The sequence below is a fragment of the Phaenicophaeus curvirostris genome, chromosome 1, assembly GCF_032191515.1.
Source record: "Phaenicophaeus curvirostris isolate KB17595 chromosome 1, BPBGC_Pcur_1.0, whole genome shotgun sequence".
Lineage (NCBI taxonomy): Eukaryota > Metazoa > Chordata > Aves > Cuculiformes > Cuculidae > Phaenicophaeus > Phaenicophaeus curvirostris.
In genome coordinates, this window is record NC_091392.1 from 132,964,462 (window position 1) to 132,990,924 (window position 26,463).

A 26,463-nucleotide genomic window follows, 5' to 3' on the forward strand; every position below is an offset into this window, starting at 1 on the left:
TCAAGTCACTACCTATACCTACACTATTGCCCTGAATATGTGGCAAGTAGTTTGAAAACAATGAGGTTAAATGAGGACTTTCTAAGCTATACTAATTGACAGTACCTTTTAAACAGTACTAAATAATAACAGATTGCTTTTACAAAGCCATGAAAAACACTGCAAGACTCATCTTCATAAAAGAAATACTTTTTCTTTGTGAAGAATTATTCTATTTGTGGGGGGAATGTTAAACATTTTTCTAATCAGGAATTTCTTTCTCAGTCTCAATATTTACTTTTATGTACCCTCTTGTTCAGCTCTGAACTTCTTTATTTATCTTACAGGAATTTCTGCATTCTTTCTTCACACTGAATTCACGACTTCAGTACCCTGAACTTGCAACACAGGTATGCAAAGCTCTCAATGTACTGACAAAGCCACGCCGATAGAATCCAAACATAGATTAAAAGACTGTTTACATTGAAGCTTCAGAAGAAGCAGGAAAATGTAAAACAGTTCAACTAAACTACTACAGTTCTATGTTTATACAAGTGTAGAACAGGGTTGACATTTAGCTTTATCTCTGCAAATATAATAATCTTATGATAAAGTATTATGTTTACCTAAGTTTTTATTACCTGTGAACTACCCAATAGTAAGCAAATTAGTCTTCCTAAAGACAGTTCAGCTATGAGGACACTGGTTCCAGCTCAACTTTGTAAACTTCAAATACAAGAGTAAAGCAAAATCACCCAAATGTATCTTTAATTACCTTTTCTTGGCCTCTTCATATTGCCAGTTCAGTCTTACTTTGTCTACAAGTCTTGTTTTGTCATCAAACCCAAACTTTTGTAGAGTTGAAGAAGAAAGGAAAAGGGGGAAAAAAGGGAGAAACATGATTTTAAAAACACTTTCACAATTAAAAAGGGATAAATTAGTTTCTTTCACTGGACTCACTAAAAATATCAATGCTTTAAGTAATAACATTATCACAATCAATTATATGCTTTAGAAATACAAAATTGGTTTATTGCTAAAACACATGAGATACATAAGCCCTTTCAATAAGTTATTAACCTAATCAACGCTTAGCAAATAGAATTGCTTATTTTCAACTTTATCCAAGCTTAAAATGCCAAGAATATTTTTAATCAAAAAGAGTTTACTACTTGATACAGCTATTTTCTGGATAGTTAGAAGTAATTCAGATCACATTCCCCGTATTGTGGTTACTTAGATCATTAGTGCATTTTAAACGCTATTACAAACACATCACTTGATCCTTGAACCAGCCACTTATGCTACAACTCCTACTTTATACAGTCCAGCTTCTACAACAACTTCTTTCCATTTTAGGCCATCGGTAGTTCCTCTCTTCTGAAATTTGCATACAATCTAATAGTTAAAACCCAAATCCCTATTTAAGTGCATTTGCCATCTAGCTACTACTTTTGCTCTCTATCATCAACAGTGTAAAAAATTCATCTCTTTTTTCACTTGCAACCCACTATTAGTAACTCGGGAAAACAACTAACCATATCATGTATTTTTCATTTTCATAACAAAAAACTCTATACCTGATATACACAATTTTCAGACTGTACTTGACTTGTCTTGGATAGCACTCAATGTATATTGTGAACAGGAAAACACAGTGATTTTCCTTCTGGTAATTTGTTATGGAATTCAATAAATCACATCCATCACCAGTCAGAAAAAACGACATCCCAAAGGCACCATCTACCTAACACACTGAACTACTGCCTAGCCTTAGCTAAGTTTTCTTAGGGACTTTAGAAGTACAACATCTTAAAAACACAGATATCCTCTTCTGTAGAGGCCCTCTGGAGACATCCAACTTGGCTCTTAGTCATCAATGAAAGAAGACAATAGGGGAGAGATGGGATAATAAAAGCCTGATCAAAAAGTTACATAGTTCAGTAAAAATTTATAACCAAATGTAGAGTAATATCCAAACTACAGAGTCTCACTTTGCTTTATTGCCAATCTCATCCACAGAAGCAAATGTTTTACTTCTCAAGAACAGCTAGGCTGCCATAGTGCAAGCCAAGCTTTTATTTGGAATACACAATTTCTTTCACACTGAACTAAGTCCAGGGAATGCTAATATGTTCTCCTCATATACCACCTTTAAAGGCACATTTGAACATAAATGTGTAACAGGTTAGATCAGAAGTTTTGTTAGTTTTTAATAAAAATACTTTGGGACTCAAACATTTCCCTTGTCTCAGAGAAAAGGAACAGAGGAACACATCTTTGATATACATGAATGATGATGATGATGATAAAAAAAATATTAAAAACAACCAGAAACCATCCATTACTATACCAAAATGCTAACATGGCACACTGTTGTACAATATATTTTATTATTTTCTTCATTATTGTTATTATTTCATTAGAGCTGTTTTAGTTTCTATTTTTCCTGCTCACAGGTCATTTCCTCTCCTTTCCATTTCCCCAGGAGTGGAGGGGAAGGAAACTGGGAGCCCAACTGCTTGGTTTAAGCTGCCAAAATTGGCCGGGCCAGAGCTAAACTGTGACAGGTCTCTACTGCATCTTCAAGCTGGCTGAAGTGGCTTTTTCCTTCCTGCATCATTACAACTACAAGTAAGTCAGAGCTGGTGACAAGAGGTCAGTGGACACCTCAGCAAGGGCTGTTACTCCAAGATGAACCTGTGGTCACTAAAGTGAAGATGCAAAAAGTGGTCTGTGAGTTGAGGCTACCCAAGACTGGGAGTTGATTTTACCTCACACTGACCTGCAAGCACGTTACTACACACTTCTGCCATGCTCACATAGCAGAACTGCAAAGCCCAACACTCATGAGCACCACTCACACACTCTGGAAACAATAAGCAAATGCAAATCCCTTGCCTCCAATATCACTTCGGATTTTTTTGTTCTGCTACAGCCAATACCTCTTAAATTAAAACAGGAAATAATGATTCATCACTATAGTACAAAAGTAGCTTATTTTCTACAGCAAATGTCTCACGTAGGAACACATACCTCTCCAGTGATGTCAGTCTGAGAACAAGCATCGCAGTGTTGTTGAGGTAAACAGGAGTCACTGAGCAAACTAGAATTGTGCTGGAGATCCTGCAAGGAATCTGTAATACAACAGCTATTCCTGAACCCATCTGTTAGCTTGGCCAGGCTCTGCAAGAAATGAGATTAAGAAAAAAAAAAATAGAAAAAAATTATTTTTGTAATTCTTTTGTTAACAGAAAAGAAAGAAAAAAATTCTATTTAAGCTTGTCTATAAAGAGCTATTTATAGAAGGTAAAGTTCATCAAGTATTACTAACATGCAGAAGCTTTACAATAAACTCTTTTTAACAGACACATCTAATAGTAAACAGGTTTTAAATTATTTGTTTTATATCGGTGGATGTTTTAGCTTGCGTATGGCTTACAGTTCTTCAAACCTAGCAGCTGTCACCTTTCAGGTTAGCTGATAGGGAAGACAAATGTGATTCACCTGGCCTTTTGCCATCTTCTGCACAGGTTACATTCCTTAGCCACTACTGCTATCATATCCAACTTGACGAATACCTTCTACTGATTGCATTTTTATGACAGCTGATTTCACCCTTGTGCTCTGTTGCCCAAGGTTCACATAGTTAAGAGATAGTTTACACTTTGGGTTAAGCAAGGGACATCTTTGAGATGTCCAGACAATGACACAAACTATGAGGATAAAGCACAGACCTGAAGGAAAGGGGAGTAAGACAGAATCACACAAAATAACTTTTTTGACAATACAAGCTCGGTTTGCAAGCTCTTAAAATGGCTTTTAGAGATAGAACAAATTGTTAGTATCATCATTACTCTCTCCTTGTGCATTCTCGTTTCTTAAAAAACTACAGGTAATGTAGTATCAAATAACAAAACCACTGTGTGTGCTGCCATTCATGAAAGTGACCCACAGAATTATGCATCAAAAGAATATTAAAAAAATACATGAAAAAAATTGAAGTGTCCCCTCACCAGAAGATAAATGACAATCAAATGATGTGAAAAAAATTACTAGAAACTTGAAGAGCTGTATCAAGTTATAAATCATGAACATAATCAAACCACTTGGTTCTAAAAATACACACAAAACCTGCCAAAACTGCTTACTCCAGTGTCTAAGCTACAGAATCAGAGACAAGTCTGAAGCACTGCTTTGGGAAAAAGCTGGCCCTCAGGAATCTCAGTAGCTCTGACAACTGATGATTTACAACAAGCCCAAGTTATTGTGCATATCCACCTACCAGGAGATTTCCATCTTCAAAGTACAGCTTAAAAAGGAGAACACATCAATGGAGCCTTTTCTTAAAACAAACTCAACTAATGAGGTCAAGAAGATGAACATGTTTAACAAGTGGCTACTGCTCACAGGAACAGCAAAGACCACCTTGAATACAAAGGCATCCAGTTTCAGAGCCTAGGAAGCATCCGTAGTGATGGCAGCAAGTCCTGTATGACCAACCTAGCAGCTTTCTATGATGGGCTAACCACAGGAGTGGACACAGGAAAACCAACAGATATGACCTATCTGGACTTCTGTGAAGACTTTGACACGGTCCCCCACAACATCCTTCTCTTGAAATTGGAGAGATATGGATTTGATAGGTGGACTGTTCAGTGGATAAGAAACTGGTTGGATGGTCATATTCAGAGAGTAGTGGTCAATGGCTTGAAGTCCAGATGGAGATCCATGACAAGCTACTGTCCCTTTATACTCCCAAGACTGCAAAATTAACTACTCCACAACGTGACAAAAACAAAACCACAGTGTCTTCTACTTTATGAAAACTGCAGAATCTTGTCCAACGCTCTTCTTCAAAACTCACTGGAAATCATCCAGTTCAGTCAATCTCTTGCCATATGGAGGATCAGGATGGATCTTTAATGGATTTTTTTAGATGGAAATAATGATTTAAAATCATAACTACACAAATATCAAACATTCAATATGTCCTCTTCCCAGTAAAGCAGAGTCAATGACATGAACGGAAACTGAGGATTCAGAAAGCCTCAGGTTTCTCCCAAGTTACATCTCATCTGACACCTTAGGCTAATGTGTATTATGTTATAGGCACATGTAACATCAAAGTCCTGATGTCAGAACTTAGATCTAAATTTTCACCCGTATTTCAGCTTCTTCACATGTTCTGGCTGTCCTCCTCATGCATTTCAGGACCTCCCTGGCAGGCAATGAAGGGCTGCCTGGCTCTGGTCAGGCTTTTAATCCAGGCATAGGTGCTTAAGGCTGCATATGTCAGGTGGCAAACACCAAGTAGCATCACCTTAACTTACGTCTATGCATATAGGTAACTGTACTCTAGGGTAAGCATACAGAGTCCTTTTAGTTGGATAAGCAAAAGCACAGCCTCTAGCAATCCTCATATGTAAAATTATAACCAGAGTTAGCATACTTTTAGACAGAAAGAATTTACATAAGATGCTAAGAGTAATATCCTCCCCACCTATGTGGAGGAATCAATCTTTCACCTGGAGTTTATGGATTGTTTATGGCAATCCCACAGAAACTGCCAGATCAGGTTATCGTACAGATGCGGTTATAGGCGCACCAGCCCAAACCTACCTAAAAAGAGAGAAATGAGCACTGTCATTTCATCATTGATCTGTTGCTATGTGATTTGGGAGCTCTCTGCCACAGGAACTGCACTGAAAGTTTATGTATTACTTATTTAGCCTATTTAATTGGTAAAAAAAAAAAAGAAATGAAGAAATGAAATAAAGAAAAAACAAAAACATTAAAAGACAAACTCCAAGGCTTCTTAAAAATAAAGGACGACATTTTAAAAGCATACGTACGTACTGGAATGGAAACAAAAGTTTGAAAGGGACAGAAGGGGCAGAGTAGACACGTGCTGCTTTCAGGAATCTAACCAGACACCTTAATTACTCAATCTTATATAAAAAGTTTGCCCACTTTTTTGGAACAGTGACAGCGCACGTTTGGCTTTATTTGTAACCACAGCACCCAGTTTAAATCTGACCACCTTCTCCTTCCCTTGACAGCCTTCTCTCCCACACAACTCACTCCAATTATCATATTTCTATGACAGCTACAATTTTCCAAGCACCTACACAAGACTGAGTCACTTCTACTCTGTTTAGTTCTGTTGCTTACACTGGCCAGATTTAAACTAAGAAATAGTAAGAAATTGTCTATTCCTTTTCTTTGAAACAAATCCCTAGATGTTTACACAATACTTCGAACTCCTTTATAAGCAGCTTTCAAAACAAGAACTTTTCATAAGAAAGCTTATCCTACCAACAACAGCTTTAAAATGCAGCATTTTCAAGAACAAATCAATTTCAAATTTGCAGGAAATTAACAATCAAATTCCGAATTCATTAGGAAGATACTTAAAACAGACATGTTCGACAAAGCTAAATAAGTATACAACCATCCTTCAACTACTCATAAAAAGGCAAAGCACAAAACTGGTGACAAAAATAACATTTTTTTGGACAAAATTTAAAAAAATATCAGGCAGAAAGCTCAATGGTTTTGCAGAGCACAATAAGTTGGCAGAATTACACATTTTTTATAACTGTTGATCTTTTAAACTGCAGCATGTAATCCTTTATTACAATTGCAACAAAAGATGCATAACCGTTTTGCAGGCTAGGCCTGTGTGGAAAAACTATTTTCTAGATTCTCCCAAACTATATGTCTATTATTGGATGCCATCACAACAGATTGTCACTAACTGCAAAAGTGATACCTCCTAGACCGATATTTCCTGTCTGTCTGGTAGACCCATGAAAAAGGATGGCAACACTTTTCATTTTTGCTTCTGTCTTGTGCAACCCTCTATGTTCTGGTGCTGCCAGCATTGCCCAATCCTTGATGCTAACCTTGATTCTAGACTTCTAACTCCTTCAACACCGTATTTGAAGAAACTGTAAGTGCATTTAAAGTTGGTTTAGGAGACATGATGTTCAAGGCATCTCAATGTTTACAGCTGGATTTAGTGCTACTGAGGACTGAAAACATAAGGAAATGGGCAGGGGGGGAGATCTAGTGGGGGAGTCAAAACAAGGCCAGTAGTTAAGCTGCTCCAAGATTTCACACACAAGTCTTTAAATTACCATTCAGTTTCCTAAAATGTGCGTCACTGCATCCACGAAGAACTGTCTTTCTAATCATTTCTTGCTAGCCAGGCATGTGGAAGACTGAGAATCACTTTAATACTTGGCCAACACAAAGTATCAAGTATGTTAAAAGTTGCCAAGGCAGAAACTTTTCATAGTGACTTAAGTGTTCTGTCTACTTGAACAAGGATTTGCGGTCCATCAGCTGACCTCTGTGTAATGCTTTAGAGACTGAATATTTATATAACTATGGAAATTCATTATATGTAGATTACAAGCTACTCATACCATTAAACAATTAAAAAAAAATTACCAATGAAAGTAATGCAGAGAAAACTGAAAGAAAATGTTTGCATGGCAACATCAATTTAGTATGGTCTTAAGGTAGTAGAGATGCCTTTTCATAGAGCAGGTTGAAGGCTGGGTGCAGAGAATTCTCCTTGACACCTCTGTATCTGTAGCATATTTGGGCAAGTCTATATTGAAGTTCCTGTGGTGGCAGAGGCTCACAGCTCTGAGCAAGCTTCCGTCAAATTGACAACGCAGACAGAGTGACCAAGAGCTTGAAGCAGGATACAGAATCCATTCAAAAGTTAGATCACTACTCAGGCATGTAGCTCCCCTCAATCCTTGTGCTCTGATTCATAAAATAATCTAAAGCTTGCAAGACGGTTTCTGTATACATTGTATTTAATCATACTCTTTGAAGGTTTTGTGAGACCACTTGAAACTAAGGTGTGTCTTGTTACAGGTACTGAAGAGAAGAGTTTGGGCAAAAAAAGAACTCCCAAACTGTGGCACAGTGACACAAAGATCCAGCTCTGTGAAATTCTCATAAAAGGAAAAAAACAGGAGATAATCCAGTAACACTCCGACACATTAATTTCTCAGTCTTACTTCATTATAGGTAATACAAGACAACATTAAACAATATGAAATACAAGTACCATAAAACGTAAAGAGCTTCTTTAAAATGCAGCATAATTACTCCGCAGCAGTCTTTGATACAGTCAGCAGCAATGGAAAACTATATTCAATGAAGACACAGATCTAAATGTAAGGACAGTACCTTATCTAAGACAAAAATATTGAAATAAGTGAAGTTTTACGCTTGCAGCTTAGACAATGACTACTCACCCATTTCACACTGCCTGCTATTGTCAATTATCAAACTGATATTTCTGCTTAGGCCACTCCACTGCCTTATTTGAACTGAGTGACTCCAATACAATCACAAACAAGAAAAAACAGGCAGGTTATTATTATTTAGCAGCTACTTGTTCAGTAGTGTATCTTTTACCTGCATAAGGTCCTGCCTTTCTTTTTCTCCTGTGCATATAGCTTTCCTTATGGTTCGAAGCTCACTCATTATAGCCTGTGCTTCATCCAGTCTATAATTCGTATGAGCACTTGACATCTTACGATCAATCCTGTTGAAAAGATTAAGACAAGTTCAGGAATTTTCACATAATTAGAAAAAGCATAGGCATTTTAAGACTTCTTGTTTATTCATGTACCACTTTATTTCCAGAAATAAAATGATACTCTATTTGGAATTAACACAGCATTCAGCACCTAGTACGCTCTAAAGACAAAGCAATATAATTATCCACCCAGGTTCTGCAGAATCAACTCTTTTTCTCTTTTTAATGTCCTAATACAGAGCTTACTTATAGGGAATGTCTGTGGGCTATTTCCCGCTACAAAAGAAAGATCAATATAAAACTAACCTACATGGACAGTAATAACTCAAAAGATAAAGATGTTACCATTCTAGCTGTCACATTCCATGCAACGCTACATATAGCAGCATCTCTTCCAGGACTTCCATCTGGTCACGTGTTAGAGGGTTCTAACAAAGGCATTTCATTTCCTGGGGAAGAAACTTTTAATTCCTTCCATTTTATTGCAAGTGCTTTCCAGCCATTATGGGTATCTTTGATTATCTATTCTAGAAGAGAGCATTGTCCCGCACTGAGTAACATCACATGGGACCATCCCAGAAGATTTCAAATGCAAACTCAGTAAGGAGCAATATTGCTACTCACTACATCAGGCTGAAGTAGTGCTAACATTTCCATCTTGCCATAAAAATATCACATCTTCTCTTAAGTGGGACATGCACTGTCTGAGTTTTCATCTTTTTTTTCCAACACTTTGCAAGAGTAATGGACCAGAATGCATAAGCCTTGTCCAATGTATAGTCATGATAATTTGCTTTGATTTCTAGATAAAGGACAACACCAGAGGCTCTGCAGAACTTACTACAAGAACCATTTGGTCTTGGGTTTATAACAAATAGCTATGGGATTTTAAAAGGCTACCTACAGCAACTAGTGAAAATTGTGTTAAATTCCTGTTAAAATACGAAAATTTCATTTTTCCCATTAATCCAGCACAGAAAGTGAGTGCATAATGATCTCTAAGGCAATGCTAAGCACAAGCATCTCCAGGATAAAGTGTCTGTTTAACAGAATTAAAGATAAAACACATATTTGTCATTACACAGGATATCTGCTTATAAAAAGATGTAGGAAAAGAGGGTATGCTATACATACATGACAAGAACGCTCAAACTCTATTTAAAATATTAAGAATAAATAAAAGTTTCAAGGTAAGTACTATATTAAGTTAAGAGTGTCTATAGCACTCAGTGTGTTCTGCCACTTAAATAAAGTCAGTGAAATTCCACTTGCAGCAGATTACTTGCTTGAAAACTGAAATAAAAAAGGTGAAAAATTAAAAGGCTTGAATGATAACCCTGTGCTTTTATTGTGCAGCTCACTATACGTAAGGAAAAAAAGCAGTTTAGTTTTCTACAATTTTTTTCCTGCTCTAGGAGACAATAAAAAATAAGTCTGAATCTTACCTTTCTACTTAAACACAATTTTCCCCAAGTTACATAAAAAAAATATATATATACACACCTTTATGATTTCTGGTTCAAGAACCAGAAAGAACTTAAATGTCACGTGGGTTAAAGCTAGGGTTTTTTGGTTGGTTGGTTTTGATTTCCTTTAAGTGTTTGCTTCAGACTTCACTTATTTTTAGTTAAAAACCTGAAAAGATTAGCTAAAATCATGGTAAAACAACTGATGCAATTCATCAGAAGTTTTTTTTTTTTTCAAAAAAGATAACATGTGGTTTTGTCTCAAGGTTGTATTAATGTTAAGAACGTAGATTCCACCCAAATATTAGACCAGAAAATGTCTCCTACACAACCGCTCATTATATTGTTTGCCAGGTCCAAGGTGGCATTTCAGGAAAAGGAAATAATTTAATTTCAACCAGATTTCTGTCCAGTTACCCACATATTCACGTTCCTGGATGTCACACTGGAGCCCAACTTATGAATTGATATTTGTTTAAGGAAAGAATTTTAAAAGTTTCTACTGCCAGAACTATTTGAGCTTAAATCAGTATTGCTGTCAACCCAAACTGCCTTAAGCATCTTACAAAATTACTTATTATTTATTGTCTGTTAATTTTTTTTTCCTCCTTTCATAAAGCTCTAGTTTTGAAAGCCACAAAGTTAACAGGAATCTTCCATTTTATTAACGGAAAATAGCATGATAAAAAAACAATTAGACCTTTGTATGAATACAAGGAACGTTCAACTAATACACAGAACTATGAATAAAGTATACATTTTCTGAGAGAGATGTTTCTAGGATACACAGTCTATTAACACACTTGCAACAGTTTCAATCCTACAGGGCAGTTTCCCTGTTTCTGTATTTTCCTTCATGTGCTTACAAATACACAAGACTCCTCCCTTCCCTCCCCCTCATCCTCACCAAAGCACACGTCTGCAGTTGAGTTAAAATCTAATTTCAAAGCTTTGGTCAGGTCTCATATCCTCAAAACTAGTCTGTAGCTACAAATAGTTTAGTCAGTCCTAATTCCCTGCCTTTCCTGACTTCTATCAGCATTCACTCTGCTCTTATAGCCAACTGGCTGAGTTTTCATTTCCTTTGTTGCTACACGCCTTCTTCCTCCAGAATTCCTGCCTGTGGAAGGGTCACTGAAAACACAGAGGAAGAGGAACTGCTCCTTATTCTCAGTCCCTGCTGCATGTCAGAAGAAGGGTTTTGTTCCAGGAAAGGTTCATCTCTAACCCTGTAACTCTGGATTGCGACAATATCAGCTGCACCCCAGGGCAAAGGTTCCAGTGGAGACGAGGAATACCGTGTCACACAGGGTAGGATTTTTGCAGGTTTCAAATGGTGAGCTCTAGAAAGTTTCCAGTGGGCAAAGGCAGATTGTGATGTCCAAAAGCTTAGCACACCACTGCCAAATTGCTGTCCAAAATACAGCCCTAAGAAAAAGCTGCAGCACTACAAAATTTGAAATTCTGACTGTGCTAGTTTCAGAGCTACTAAAATAAAACCTTCAATCCCCTCTCCCACACACGAAACTCCACCTTTCTCTAGTGGCTTTGTGGGTTTGTTTATTTGTTTATTCTCCTCAAAGACGGCTAATCCATTTTATTAAAATTAAAAAAAAACAGAAAACAAAACACAGTCTAAGGCAGACACTGTATGTGAAAAATGTCAATGCAAGTGATTTACATCTAATAAAGGCATCTGAGTCAAACAGCAACATAGAATGATGGAAATAATGAGCAACCTAACCACCTTCACCATAAAATTTGTCTCTTCTCTGAGAGTTACAGCCAGCAGAGGTTGCAGAGGGAGTCATACAACACAAGGTTTTGATACCTGCTCATAATGCTATTCAATCAGACTTTAAAAGCAAACGTTCAGCCAGATGTAAAGCCTAAAGTGTGACAACTCCTGGTATTGTTCTTGGCTTGTACTTGAAATAAAGTGAAGAATATGGCTTTAAAAGAGCTGAACATGAAGCATGCCATTCTAGTTTGTCAGTTAATAAAAGATTTGATCTAGCATAGAAAGGAAAAAAAGTTATGCAAACTAAAAAATTGGAAAAGGTAACAAAAAGGGAAAATCTGAGATGTAAGAAAGTTGGCGTTTTTTTTAAAAATAAAAGGTGGGGAAGGGGAAATCCCTGAATTTTTGTTTCAAAGAAGGAATGCTGGGTTTCTTTTCAGACAGTATACTCACTTTGTGGATATGCAAAAAGCAAAATACTCCAGCTTTGGCACTTGACTTGAGTGACTCTTTTCTCCCAACAAATACAAGCAGTATGGAAGAGATCACCCAGGGACAACCTAGAGCTGTCACACTTTCAGCCTGATTTGTCTGCTTACTACATGAGGAGGCTGAAGAAACTTCTCTCTTCAGTTGTTAGACAGTGCAAGCACTCTTCAAATTGGCTCACTTCCTACTAGATGCAAAATACTCAAAAGAAAGCACACATCTTACCAGGACGATAATTATAAAATCACTTAAAAACAAAACAAAATCCACAAGCCTCTGGTTCACAAGTGAAGAAGTCACCGTAGAGAACAGAGCACAGAAAGGCACAAATAGTGACAGAAATCATTGCAATCCCAGATAACGCACAAGCAAAACATTCACTCCAGCCTCAGCTTGCAACAACGAATACCACCCAGCACATCACAGAGTGATTGCAGCAACAGCATTAATGAGCAGCACTGAAGCACTGCATTGTCACACTTGAACTGGATGATTAGATGACCACTGACTATGCAAATATGCTTTAAAATAATTCCTCTCTTAAACGCCTCTCCCATACCCCCATCCTGAAGTATGAGCAAATTCACTTGGGCTAAAATCCAAGACTAACATTTATATTCTTAATCATTTGCAGACATTACTTTTCAAGAAATTGCACTACTTTGCTGGACTATCTTAAATGAATTATATTAATTAAAACAATCTTGAGTTTCACATGGCCTTCAAATACTTTCATCATCCTAGTTAAGTGGTTAGTCCTTTTATAAAGCAATTGAACTTATACCCTTAAAATAACCCAACAATCAGGAGAAGGAAAACAAATAAAGAAAGTGGAAAAGGGAAGGCAATTCTTACTCACTTAAAGAAAATATGATTAAGAATCTTACAACAAAATTGCTTCATTCTGTTGCTGCTTACGTACCTAGGCCACCATCCTAAAGTTTTGACTATACTTAAAATAACGCTTAAAATATTTGCTGTTTCAATAGAGTGCTTTACCTTAATAATTTTCAGTTAATATCTAACATTAACGATTCCCTTAACTATTTGTAAATGTTTCATATAGTCAATAAAAATATATATTTATCTGAAAATGATTAGATTATCTGCCAACAAAGGATTTCAGTTGAAGAAGTTTGTTCCTCTGAAGATTTTGGAATGTATTATAATAAAAAATAAATCTTTTAAATTTAAAAAATCCAAAACAAACAAACCAATATGAAGTACATCAGCTACTCCCTCTCCCTTAAAAGTAAAATCTAAGTATTTCCCTTTATATCATTTTGTTAATGTAACACTGATCAAAATCAAAGTTGGAAAATAAGTAACCTAATTGCTTGGGATCCCTGGAACTTTGCCAGGGCTTCTAAAGCGAAAGTGTGCGCCCATGCTCTGTGGCACCACAAATCCAAAGCTTCAAAGTATTTCCACAGATACTGTACATACACTGTAAAATGCATTAGACACGCAACGGTTCCAACTTTTTCAGGAAGCGCCTGCATCAGGCAGTTCGTTCACATGCATGCTGGAAAAATAGCCAAGATTTCTAAATGCATGGCCACATGTCCAAGGCAAATCCAAGAGCCGTTCAATATGCAGTCTATCTCCTGGCTTTGTTGAACAGATCTGGAAGTCACAACTACCTGTGTTTACCTGCTGTCTTTGCATTGCCTGGCAACCTCTCTGCCTACTAACCTGATCGCCTTCTATGACAAAGTGACTCGGCTGCTGGATGAGGGAAAGGCTGTGGTCTTCCTGGACTTCAGCAAAGCCTTTGACACAGTTTCTCACAGCATTCTGCTTGAGAAACTGTCAGCCTCTGGCCTGGACAGGCGCACACTCTCCTGGGTGGAAAACTGGTTGGATGGCCAGGCCCAGAGAGTGGTGGGAAATGGTGTGAAATCCAGCTGGAGGCCAGTGACAAGTGGGGTTCCCCAGGGCTCAGCGCTGGGTCCAGCCTTGTTCAATGTCTTCATCAATGATCTGGATGAAGGCATCGAGTGCACCCTTAGCAAGTTTGCGGACGACACTAAGCTGGGTGGAAGTGTCGATCTGCTGGAGGGTAGGGAGGCTCTGCAAAGGGATCTGAACAGGCTGGACCACTGGGCAGAGTCCAATGGCATGAGGTTTAACAAGGCCAAATGCCGGGTCCTGCACTTGGGGCACAACAACCCTATGCAGTGCTACAGACTAGGAGAAGTCTGTCTAGAAAGCTGCCTGGAGGAGAGGGACCTGGGGGTGTTGGTTGACAACCGACTGAACGTGAGCCAGCAGTGTGCCCAGGTGGCCAAGAAAGCCAATGGCATCTTGGCTTGTATCAGAAACGGCGTGACCAGCAGGTCCAGGGAGGTTATCCTCCCTCTGTACTCGGCACTGGTGAGACCGCTCCTCGAATACTGTGTTCAGTTCTGGGCCCCTCACCACAAGAAGGATGTTGAGGCTCTGGAGAGAGTCCAGAGAAGAGCAACAAAGCTGGTGAAGGGGCTGGAGAACAGGCCTTATGAGGAGCGGCTGAGAGAACTGGGGTTGTTTAGCCTGGAGAAGAGGAGGCTGAGGGGTGACCTCATTGCTCTCTACAACTACCTGAAAGGAGGTTGTAGAGAGGAGGGTGCTGGCCTCTTCTCCCAAGTGACAGGGGACAGGACAAGAGGGAATGGCCTCAAGCTCCGCCAGGGGAGGTTTAGACTAGACGTTAGGAAAAAATTCTTTACAGAAAGGGTCATTGGGCACTGGCAGAGGCTGCCCAGGGAGGTGGTTGAGTCACCTTCCCTGGAGGTGTTTAAGGCACGGGTGGATGAGGTGTTAAGGGGCATGGTTTAGTGTTTGATGGGAACGGTTGGACTCGATGATCCAGTGGGTCTCTTCCAACCTGGTTATTCTGTGATTCTGTGATTCTATCCCACTGGGCATGCCACCTACATGCTCTATGTGTGTAGGTGACCTAGCAGCACAGAGATGGAAGTCGCTCAGTTCCTATCTGATTGCCTGCAGGAAGAGTGACAAGGAGAGGGTCACCACAACAGTTCGCAATCTTTGCCACCACTGAGCACAAAGGAAACAGAATACAGGCTGCCAAATAGCCCTGAGGGCAGCAGCGAATTGCCGCAAGCCCCTCACATGGAGGGGGCAAGTAGTCACGTTTACATGCACTCATTCCGCATACATGCAACAAAACCCAAGGTCTCACAGATTTCTCAAGATCTCTCTAGAGATTTACAGTACAGGCACAGGTAAGCTATACTGTGCAGAATGAGATGGCCCATCCATGAGGTAAAAGGAACAAGCAGTGTGGCGTACAGCCTCTGCCGCAGGAGAGGTATTGTGCCCAGCCAGAAAGCCTCAGTAACATTCACAGGAAAACTGAAGGCATGGGGCTTCCAGCTGTGCTCCAAGACAGCAGGTATCTCCAGAAAATGACTGGAAAATATTTCAAAGATCTACTTCCACCTTGACAATATTTTCAGGAGGAGTTAAAGAACAGGGATTATAAAACTGTTTTTGCATGAGGATCTATGAAATCACCGTTTCAAAGAATTCTGTCCAACACTTCTTCCATCATTTCACACTGTTCTCACCCCACACTTACTATCATAACAGAAACTCTGAAGTAAAGAACTTAAAAGGTTTCAACATTTTGGTTTGGGTTTTTTTTTGGCAACAGATTTCTAAGAAAGTCATTCCAAGCCGAATAAAGTAAAGAAAAAAAAATATCCTCCCATAAACTCTTAACTTACTCTTGCAAGGTTTCCACTCCTTTTTCCTTATATTGCAGCTCCTGCTTCATCTGTGCCAATTCTCGTTTTAGCCTAGAAAGCTGAATATAACAAAAGAATTTTAAGTAATAATATGTAACAAATATTCATAATAAAAATAGTTAATAGTTTTCAAATACAAAATGTTAAGCTAGATTACCACTTCAAATGTTTTAAATTCTTTTTCTTTTTATTTGCTTTAAAATCTGCATTAAACTAACAAGAAGACTTTCTGAAACATCATAAGACCCAAAGAGCAGTCACAACATTCAACTTTCAAAATAACAATTTCCTCATCCATTCTATTAGTTTTCTATCTCCAATATCTTATGCTTACTGCTGGCAAGCTTGAATCTATATGATTTTCCTTCTTCCCTTGTAGCAGACAGACACCTCTCAATTGTCTTCAACTCTTTAACTGACTTTAAAAAAAGACTGAGCATTCAATGCTGTTAATGTTTCAATCTGGGAAAAACAAAATCACTGAGAACAGAACTGGAGTCTCTCCCAGAAATGGCCACATGATTTTCTAAATTTACTTTCATATCACGATATTGTTCTGCACTCTCAGACCCCCCCAACAATTACCTTGATCCAATTAGCGAGCATAAATCAAGTGACACAACGATGCCTCCAAAACCATATTTTTGTTGTTTTATGAAAACCTGAGTAGGTTAGACACACCTTAGAAGAGTGCTGTCAGCACCAAGAATGATCTGCAAAGGAATAGCTTCTTGCCTTCTAAAACTGATAGACACCTTGAGGCAACAGGGGGAAGGAAGGTTAAAGGGACTACAGACAAATTGGTGGAAGCGTTCCAGTGTGTGGTAGTGAGGTCTAAGACTGAACTGAGGGCCCAAAGAGGGGCAAGGATGGAAGAAAAAAAAGCTCTTCTCAAGCTATCAAACTTTATTCTATTGATAAAATTTACCCGGAGCACTCCTGCATTTCACGTGTATTAACATGTGATAAAACTTATTAAAAAAAACACAAAGAAAATTACTACATGTCCAGGCATAGGTTAATTTTTTTAGCTCTGCTCCAAGAGTGAAGGGCTTCACAGCAATTCTGGGATGCAAACAAGGACTGCCAGAGTCCCACTGTTGTGCGTGGACCTCATTTCCCCAAGTGTTCTTGCTCTTTCCTCAAAATTCATTGCATCAGCCCCCAAAAACCTCCTATAACCTCACCAACTCCTTCAATACTCAACAAAAGTAAAATGAAATAATGCATCACTAATATCATGGGATCATCAAAGGGTTTGGGTTGGAAGGGACCTTAAACATCATCCAGTTCCACCTCCCCTGCCATGGGCAGGGACATCTCCCACGAAACCAGGCTGCTCAAGGCCAGGCTTCAAACACCTCCAGGGATGGGGCATCCACAACTTCCCTTGGCAACCTGTGCCAGTGGCTCACCACCCACCACCCTCATTACGAGGAATTTCTTCCTAATGTTTAATCTAAATCTTCCCCCTTACAGTTTAATACAATTTACACAAACACTTTATAATGTGTCTCTTTTTATCTAAAACAACTCAAGGCCTATGCACACATTCAGTTGAACAGATTATCTTATACACTTAGGAGATCAAGCAAGAGCAGAGATGAATAGTCATACAAGTGAACACCTTGTTTATTTTCTTTAAACATTATTTAAACAAACAAGGCTTATTTTCTAGTTTAGAATATACTGACTTACAGAGTATGTAAAACAAGCAAACACAAGTCAGCCTGTAGTAAACATACTCAGATAGAACAAATGCCTTTGAAGGGTGGTGAGCAGGATTTATTTTCAGAGGCATTCATGTGAAAAGGGGTCACAACAACAAAAATGGAATACTATCCTGCAAAGATAAGTATTTTTTTATTTATTTTGTGAGCTGTGGGCCTGGCATGCTAAATTCCATTTTATCCATCAGTAAAAAGAAACATACAATCTGGAAATAGTTCCTACAGCTTAATATTATGAACTGCTTTTTATACTTGTTTATGACTGCTATATCAATTTGCTTGAAACCAACATGCAGACTTCAAGTCTTTGCTAAAGCCACACGGGAGAAATTCAAGTCAACTATTCTTCCTTCAGCAAAGACAGTACCAAAAGCACTATTCTGGTTCTTAAATAAATAAATAAATAAATAAAAATGGACCGTTTTTATTACAGAACTGCCTATCACTGTCAGAATGCTTGAGCTTCCCTCCCTTCATAGGGGAGCTGTGGCCAAATCAGCTAAAAAGTTCTACTTGGCCAACATGTCTACTGAATCGTGGACAGTTTTCCAAATAAATATCTAAATTTAGAGTTCAGTGACATTCACAGAACCCCAGTGAAAATAGGCAAATGAGGAAAACATGAAGACAAGTGGGTTTGAACTGCACTTAAAGAACTTGGCTGCAGAGTATTTACTACTTGTGGCAGTTAGCACACAGAAAGCGATTTCTGAACGGCTGGCTGAGTTTGCCTCTGACATCCGTGACAAAAATCTTTACCCCTGTAACATGGAAAAAGCATTAATCTGCAAGTTAGTGAAATGCAGATACATTTTAATAGAGCAACAGGTCAGAGTAGAAAAAGCAGTTTTCAATATTATGTTTCTAAAATGTATGCAACATTTGGTGTGAATGCCAAGGAAAAAGGAAAACATAGATCCTCTCCCTTCCCATGCCTAATTCATATTTTTAAAAAACAAAAAAAGATTACTCACTCTGTCACGGCGGCTGGCTATTTCTGCTTTAATCTGATATGGGTCGTATTTGGTATTAGTTGAAAATCCAGAGAATGCTAAACAGATGGAAAACAGCATTTTACATTATTTTTTATTTAATACACTTGTTAAGCTGTGGTACTATTTAACAGACCATTGCATTCATTCTTTATGTTACAAGTCACTAGGTTGTAAAATAATCCTCTGTGCTAAAGTACAACTGAAGAATTAACTTTGGCCTGTCTGAAATTTTTTTCTCCTGAACAACAACGGGAACTGTATGTAGCAGCACTGCATTATTTCCAAAAAGCAACCAGCGTCCATGACAGGATGGCAGCATTTACCCATGCAAGCCATTTGTGTAATACTAATTGCTTCCTAGGTATGTTGAATTAACACTAGGATAGGGACTAAAGTGAAAAAAACTATTGTCAGAACAAAACTCAATCAGCTACAGAGAGAAGTTGCCTCCTAAAGCAACAGCCTAGGGAACTCACATACAGATCAGCTTCTGGCAAGTAAGCTCTTAACACAGCATATCTAGAGTCAGGCAATTATTTCAAGCTGTGGCATTAGAAGCTAAAGCTTAGACAGACTAAGTAAAGGTCCTAGAGGATAGGCTGGGCAGGATCAACCATGATTTATTGAGTGAGCCATTCACAGCAGCACTGGCCCACTGAAAAATGCCTGGTATGCGAGCAGATGGGGTTGCACTGTTAGCCCTACCATCTTTTTGTAGAGCTGCAGGCTGCTGCTTTGAAACCCGTATCAGTGTCTGCGTTGTGCTGAGCCTTTCGACTCTCGAAAGAATACTGCAACTCCATGCTCACGTCAAGCATGCAGGAACTTGCCAAAATGAGTTGTCAGGCCTGGACTAATTCTCTAAATCCAGGATTTTCTATGGATTTTGGGTTTGTGTTTTTTTTTTTTAAACAGTGCTGATCACAACTGAGTCACAAAACTGCTGCATGGGCACCTCCCTGCCAACCCACAACCGCTGACTTCACATCAACCTCCCACTCATGAGCACACGACACTGAGTCAATGGCAGCAACCACAAGTAAAGAGAAGGAAAACAGACCGTGAAGTTTTAGTTCTTTTAATGCAACAGATTGTGAATATTCCTGCCTCCACCAGTACTTGTTTCAATGTAAGCACCCTACTTTGGCCATCTAATTGCAGTTGAATTAGAAGCCTAAGATTTCTGTACAATGAAAGGAAAAGCAATCATCTCAGAGTGGGATGGAGGAGTCAAATTATGAAAAACAAGTGGAGAAGCCTTGAAGAATCTTGAGTTGACAGCATGATTAATCCCCAAAGGGATGTTTTTTGATTTTAAATTTATTATCTGACTAACAAGCCCACCCTATTTCCTCAAAACAGATGCAATATAAAATATATTAAGACATCTCTAGAAAACTAAATGATTTTTCACCTCCAAAAAAGTGGAAGTTTTTATTTAAATGATTTTACAGTATCTCATTGATTCCACAGATAATACCTTTTAAAAAAAATCAGAAGATCAAGAAACATAAGTCAACTGACATAGCATTTGCATTCACATTCCCAATGTTGTCATTTTCAGTCATATTTTGTTCCCATTTCAAGTGACTTGTTTTTCCAAGAGCTCTAAAAACATGAAAGAGATGTTTTTCTGTATATGCACCTGAAGTAATTCGAAGTATCCCACGGAACTACTGCAAATGTTCAAAATAAAAAAAGTCCATGCTTCTAGAAAAATATTGTAATAAACGGAAATTTTTATTTCATAATCAAAAAATATTGATGACATTATCTTTTACCTTGTTCCAAGTCTTTAGTTGTAGTTAAACACTCTTTAAACAATAATTTATTGAAAAAATTCTTAATAAGAAAAAAATAGTCTCTTAATAATTCTTAAAAAATTTCAAAATAACAGGGAGAAATGAGACTAGTCACATCTGTTCACTTATGTCACAAACTAAATGACAGAACACTTGCATTTAAAACTAATCAAAAAGATGAGATAATCCAAATTTAACAATAAAAGAATACTTGGTGGTCAAGACACCTCATCCCTAGGAACCATTTTATTCAGGATTTTGGCATACAAATGCCCCAGTTACGTTTCTTTGATGTTTTCAGAAAGGGCTAAGTAGAGCTTCCCTTACTTATCAAGTATTTGGTATTTACCAGCAAATCCCACCACTGAACAACTGCTGTACACACAGCAGTCATTGAAAAGCCAGTAGTGAAACACCACCGTATTTCCACACAGCTGGTGGGTATATCCATTCGATGCACTTCTTTGACTATTCAGTAAAGACACCTTTTCCTTCAGATTTCAGAAAAAGTGTATCACCTACTCCAAGCTACCAGCAATATCTGAGGAATGAAAAGGGCAGCAAATCAATGCTCCAATACCTACACCAGCAGCATTAGAATCAGAGGCTGGCATTCAAGAGCGAGATGTGCCAACGAAACAACACTTCTTTCTTTGTGGTCAGAGGTACTTTTGACCACGACATCTTATCCCTAATTCTGTATAAAGCTGATAAACTGACTATACATCCATATAAGCCTTCCCCTAAGCTGATGCACCTCCCCCTGCCCCCATGTCAAGGGTGGAATAATCTATGAATTTAGGAGTGCTAGTACGTGGCTGGTCTAGCAAAATTCAGTCTCATCTTTGTTGACTCAAACAAAGCATCACTCAATCTGGTTCTGAGATGGCTAGAGATGTCAACTGGAATGTTCAATGTTCAGTGTTAAAATGCTATATTCTAATAGATGTAACAAAAATGGAAGCCCCTAAACAGCAGGGCCAAAAGACAGCACATCAATTCTGTAGTCAGGATCTTCATTCAGAGTAGAATCAGGTGACAGAAACACTTCACATTATATCTCACACCATATTGTGAAAGGTAGGTGGGTAAATCAAAAAAAGACTAGTAAACTCACAGCTGGCATAAGAACGGCTGTCATCCTCACACATTTTGTGCAATTGCTGATATTCTTCTTGGGCTAGTTCAAAACGCTGCTGCTTTATTTGGTAAATCTCTTTCTTGGCATTGAGTGCCTCCTGGGCAACTATTAAATATTCCTTTAGCATACGTTCCTGCTCCCTTCTCCACTGCTCCCGTGGGTCCTCAATTTGTGTGAGCTCTAAGGAGAAAAGCATTAAAAGAAAAACCTTGTAAGACACTTAGGTACAAATCATTTTGTTAAGCTCCATTCTCACCAACCATGCCTTACACTATAGTGCTGAAACTTGTTCCAGCCTGAACCAGAACGAAGGACACAGCATGGAAGAACAGGAGGAGCCCTTTCAAATATAAAGGATATTTGATTTTTTTAATTTACCAACTAGAGCAAACCCAAAGAAAACTGTTTTCACCCTAACCTTATCTCATAGCCAACTTGAAAATTCTGAGGACCACACAAAAACCCAGAACCATGTAAGAGAGCAAAATGTATCTTAATATTCAACCTATAACTCTATAAATGGTTAGAACACCTTTGAGATACTACATGCAACTCTAAGTATAGCGCCCAGAAAGGTCAGTGACTACACACCTGTGTAATTAAGAAAAATGAAGTCATTAAAAAAAAATTTATCATTTTTATCTCAATATCATAAAAGCATCCAAATTGCTTCTTTTCTGGTTTTGCCACAGAAACAGCACCCTCATGCCGTTTGTATGCAAATACAAATCAAAACCAGGTCCAGTTGTGGTGATGCTCAATCTAGCAACTATGTTCTACATGAAGACATCCATGTAGTGTCTTGTGTCTAACTGAATATTAATTTCTGATGACTGAGACTCTGTGGGTAAGAATCCACTGCAGATGCAATGTCAGCATTCAAAACAGCAGCAGAACCTGCAGCACAGTCAGGAGGTAAGCGTCTACTAATTTTTTCCAAAATGTTTCTCACAAGAGATTAAAGCTAGTTGTGTTTAGTATTAATCTTGTGTATATCATTCAGTATATTGGTGTTGGTGATGAAATAAACTATGAAAAACTGAGCCAAACACATTAAGAATTTTAATGGTGTCAAGGTCACACTAGCAGCTCTACCATTTAAAAGCCATCTGAAAAGTATATAAAACAAAAACATGAAGTTCATCAATGAACAGTACTTCCAATAGATTGGAATATTAGGTTCCTAATAACCTTTTCTCTGAACAGCTGTAACTTTTCTCTCCTCACATTGCAACAGCATGAAGATCATGTCTGAAGTTCTGCAATTTCTCCCCTGATCCAAGGGACTCTCAATTCCCAGCAGCACCTTCTGGCTCCAATGTCCCCAGACTACCTCTGGAGCCAGGGCAGGATATACTGTGGCTTGTTCCAGTCTCCAAAAATCCTTCTCTCCACGCAGGGCAAGCAGAAGAAAATAAGAACTCACATTGCTGCCCATACTTCACTGAGGGCACGATCATTTGCACTACTGTCTCATCTGTCCATAAGCAATCCTGAAATCTGTGCCAATTTAGTATTCCTAAAATTACTAATCCCCTATGGAAAATGCAGAAATTAATAAATATTTACGAGACAGAACACTTGGATCCCAATGTCTTTTAGAATAGGAAATTCAAAGCCCCAGTCTCAATAAACAGCCAAGGCTAAGATGTTAAATTGTATCAGACATTAAGCTTCTGAGGTCTTAAACTACAAGGCACTGCATTTCTTATCAAATTATTTCAGAAGCCTTCTCAAAAGCTAGCAGCATTCTTCTGAGGCAGAAAACTTCTTCCGTACAGTAATGACATTCTCTTATGATTTAGAAAGTACAGAAGCTTCATTTTGCCCTGGATTTCTACCCAATTTTGCCATGTAACAACAAAACTAAAACTGAACAGTATGATAAAATTCACTTTGTGCATTTCTTTATAACCAATTTAAAAAAAAATAAAAATACAGTAATTCAAGAACAACCACAGACAAATGCATAGAATATATTACTCCCTTACTGGGGAATGCCCAACTGGTTAAAGGAGACTTCAAAGGCTTCCAAGACTCTGAGGAGGAAAGAAAGGAATTCTGTGGCTGGCAGCCGCCAAGGTTTTTAAGCAATGGTTGGAAGAGAGCCAAAAGCAGATTAGTAAGGGTGTCAACAAAGTAGTGAATTTACAGAACAAGATGGAGACTGGGGTTGGAAACACCACTGAGATTTACAGAAGATTCCTCTGTTCCTGTGGGTTTTCGATATAAATGAAAAGTTATTGCTTAGAAATCTTTTTATTACTTTCTGGGTAAACACACATAGCAAGAGGCTTGAAAAAAAATCATATGTATTATTGTTTTCTTCTAAAAGGTGCAAGGGCAAAAAGCATGAGATGTTGCACAAAGTGTGAGGCGTCCCTGGTAAGCATAACATTACAAAGACTCTTTTTCAATTATCCCCTGCATTTTCTCACAGTATTTTTTGGAACTGAAACATTTCTAACTGTTTTCTCAATTATCACACAATTCCAATGCTGTATAAAGCATTTAACCCGGTCAGCCACAAAAGGCAATCCGAATGTTTTCATGTGGAAGTTGCTATTCAAAGTATTTTTGACGTAGTTCAGAACACAATGTAAGGGACTCATTCCAGAAAAAAATTCTTCACTTCCTTCACCACCTCAGCCTCTTGCCTGACACCATCTCATGATACACAAGACTGTTCCTTAGCTCTCACTAGTACAGAGGAGGCTAATGCAGCCTTGATTGGTGAGTTTGTTGTCCATAGATACTCTGTCCAATTTTAAGCTTACTAATTTTTGAATAATGACTATCCAGCTATAATATCCACTCTGTCTTTCCTCTGAATATAAATCTTGCTTGTATATGCAAGCACACTATTAGCCTAAGGGTGACAAACCCATTTTGCTGTGATGGTTGAATTGCTATTTAGGATAATATCTGTGGGCTGCAAGTAATTAGTTATCACGAAAGAGACAAATTTTGCAACCTTTTTAATTGCAGAATGATTCCTTTCACTTAGTTCAGCACTGGCCCTATAAAGTTTCTACCCCTCTGTTCATATATCACCTTTATTTAATTCCTAATATAACTAGCTTTACTTTGCCAGATTCATTTATACTAATTTTCTCTCTCTGTGCCTTCCCATTGAGTATCTGGGAATTCAATTTCTCTCTGGAAAGGCTTTCTGCATTTTTTTCTGAGAACAAAAACTGTAAGCCAGATCTGACATGCCTACAATGATTAACATCTTTTCTCTATGTTTGAACTTGATGTCTGTGGTAAAACAGCTACTAATAAAGTCTGAAAGGAAAAAGGGAGCGATGGCTTTTGCACACAATGGTGATTGTTATTCCTATCAAACATACCTATTGGTATGGTGCTTCAGAAGCTTTTTTAGTCACAGCATTGCAATAGGAGTTCATGTTCTACTCATTAACTACAGGGACTCCTACTAACTCCTTTTACAAACTCAAAAAAAAAAAAAGAAGAGTTGCCAATATCCTCATTTGTTTATTTTTTTTTATGTGTGTATTCATGCACTTGTACTTGTTTATTGATTAGAAGCTCAACGTGAGCCAGCAATTGAAGCTCCCAACCCAAAGACCAACTGTATCCTGAGCTACATCAAAAGAAGCAAGGCCAGCAGGTCAAGGGAGGCGATTTTGCCTCTCTACTCTTCTCTTGTGAGAGCCCACATGGAGTATTGTGTCCAGTTCTGGAATTCTCAACATAAGAATGATATAGAACTGTTGGAACAGGTCCAGAGGAGGGCTACGAACATGATCAGAGGGCTGGAGCAGCTTCCATACGAGGTGAGGCTGAGGAGTCAGGGTTGTTCAGCCTGGAGAAGAGAAGGCTTGAAGACCTTACAGCAACTTTCCAGTCCCTGAAGGGGCCCTACAGGAAAGGCGTGGAGGGACTGTTTACAAAGGCATGAAGTGATAGGATGAGTAGGAATGGTTATAAATTAGAGAGGAGAAGATTTAGACTAGACATTAGGAAGAATTTCTTCACTATGAGGGTGGTGAGACACTGGAACAGGTTGCCCAGGGTAATTGTGGACACCCCTTCCCTGGAAGTGTTCAAGACCAGGTTGGATGGGGCATTAGGCAGCCTGATCTAGTGGCAGGGAGGTTGGAACTGGATCATCTTTAAGGTCTCTTCCAACCCAAACCATTCTATGATTCTAAATGTTGGTGCAAGTCCACTCCATTACCAAACATTACCAAATGTAAATTTCATTTTTTATTCAGCTTCAACATTAAGTTAAGTTACCATGACAGTTTAACCAGCAATCATTAAGCTAGTACTTCTTTTAACAGGGTCACTGTAAGAATTACCTAACAAACTGTATTTATTGCCTTTCAATTGTCTTGGCTATCTATCCTTGTGATCAGTGCATTAACAGATCTTTAAAGTTTATTATTTGATTTGTGATCTTTAATTTCACAACCAATAAGTGCCTGTGTGGGTCAAACAATATCATGGGAATAATTGTTATTCCATTGAATTGGGTTTGTTTTTTTTAAATAAGGAATTGCAAAACCACAACACACAAGTAATTCCAATGATGGCAAGAAGCCAAAAACTATACCTACACTTCTATGTTTTAATTCACTAGATTTCAAGTAGATAGTATTGAGGTTGGTTTTGCAGATTATACTATTTACCATTGCTATGATAACCCATATAACTACTTTCTTCTTTTCTCCCTCCCCCTTAACTGCCAATTCCCACAAAATTGAAAGCATTCACTCATTGGTGATAAGAAGCTTAATGATAGCAGCGTAACAGTAACAGCAGCAGTA

General features: G+C 38.3%; 1 protein-coding gene across 4 annotated transcripts in view; it reads right to left on the minus strand.

The window, feature by feature from the left end:
• The window catches only part of WWC3 (WWC family member 3), a 103,169-nt gene that overhangs the window by 37,279 nt on the left and 39,427 nt on the right, over positions 1-26,463 (minus strand). For all 4 annotated transcript variants that reach the window (XM_069875250.1, XM_069875241.1, XM_069875231.1 and 1 more), the window contains exons 3-8: positions 21,644-21,847; positions 18,704-18,780; positions 15,979-16,058; positions 8,425-8,554; positions 3,016-3,165; positions 755-828 (exon numbers count right to left, since the gene is read on the minus strand). In XM_069875250.1, the coding sequence (XP_069731351.1) occupies positions 755-828; positions 3,016-3,165; positions 8,425-8,554; positions 15,979-16,058; positions 18,704-18,780; positions 21,644-21,847 (715 nt within the window). The remainder of the gene's footprint in view (positions 1-754; positions 829-3,015; positions 3,166-8,424; positions 8,555-15,978; positions 16,059-18,703; positions 18,781-21,643; positions 21,848-26,463) is intronic.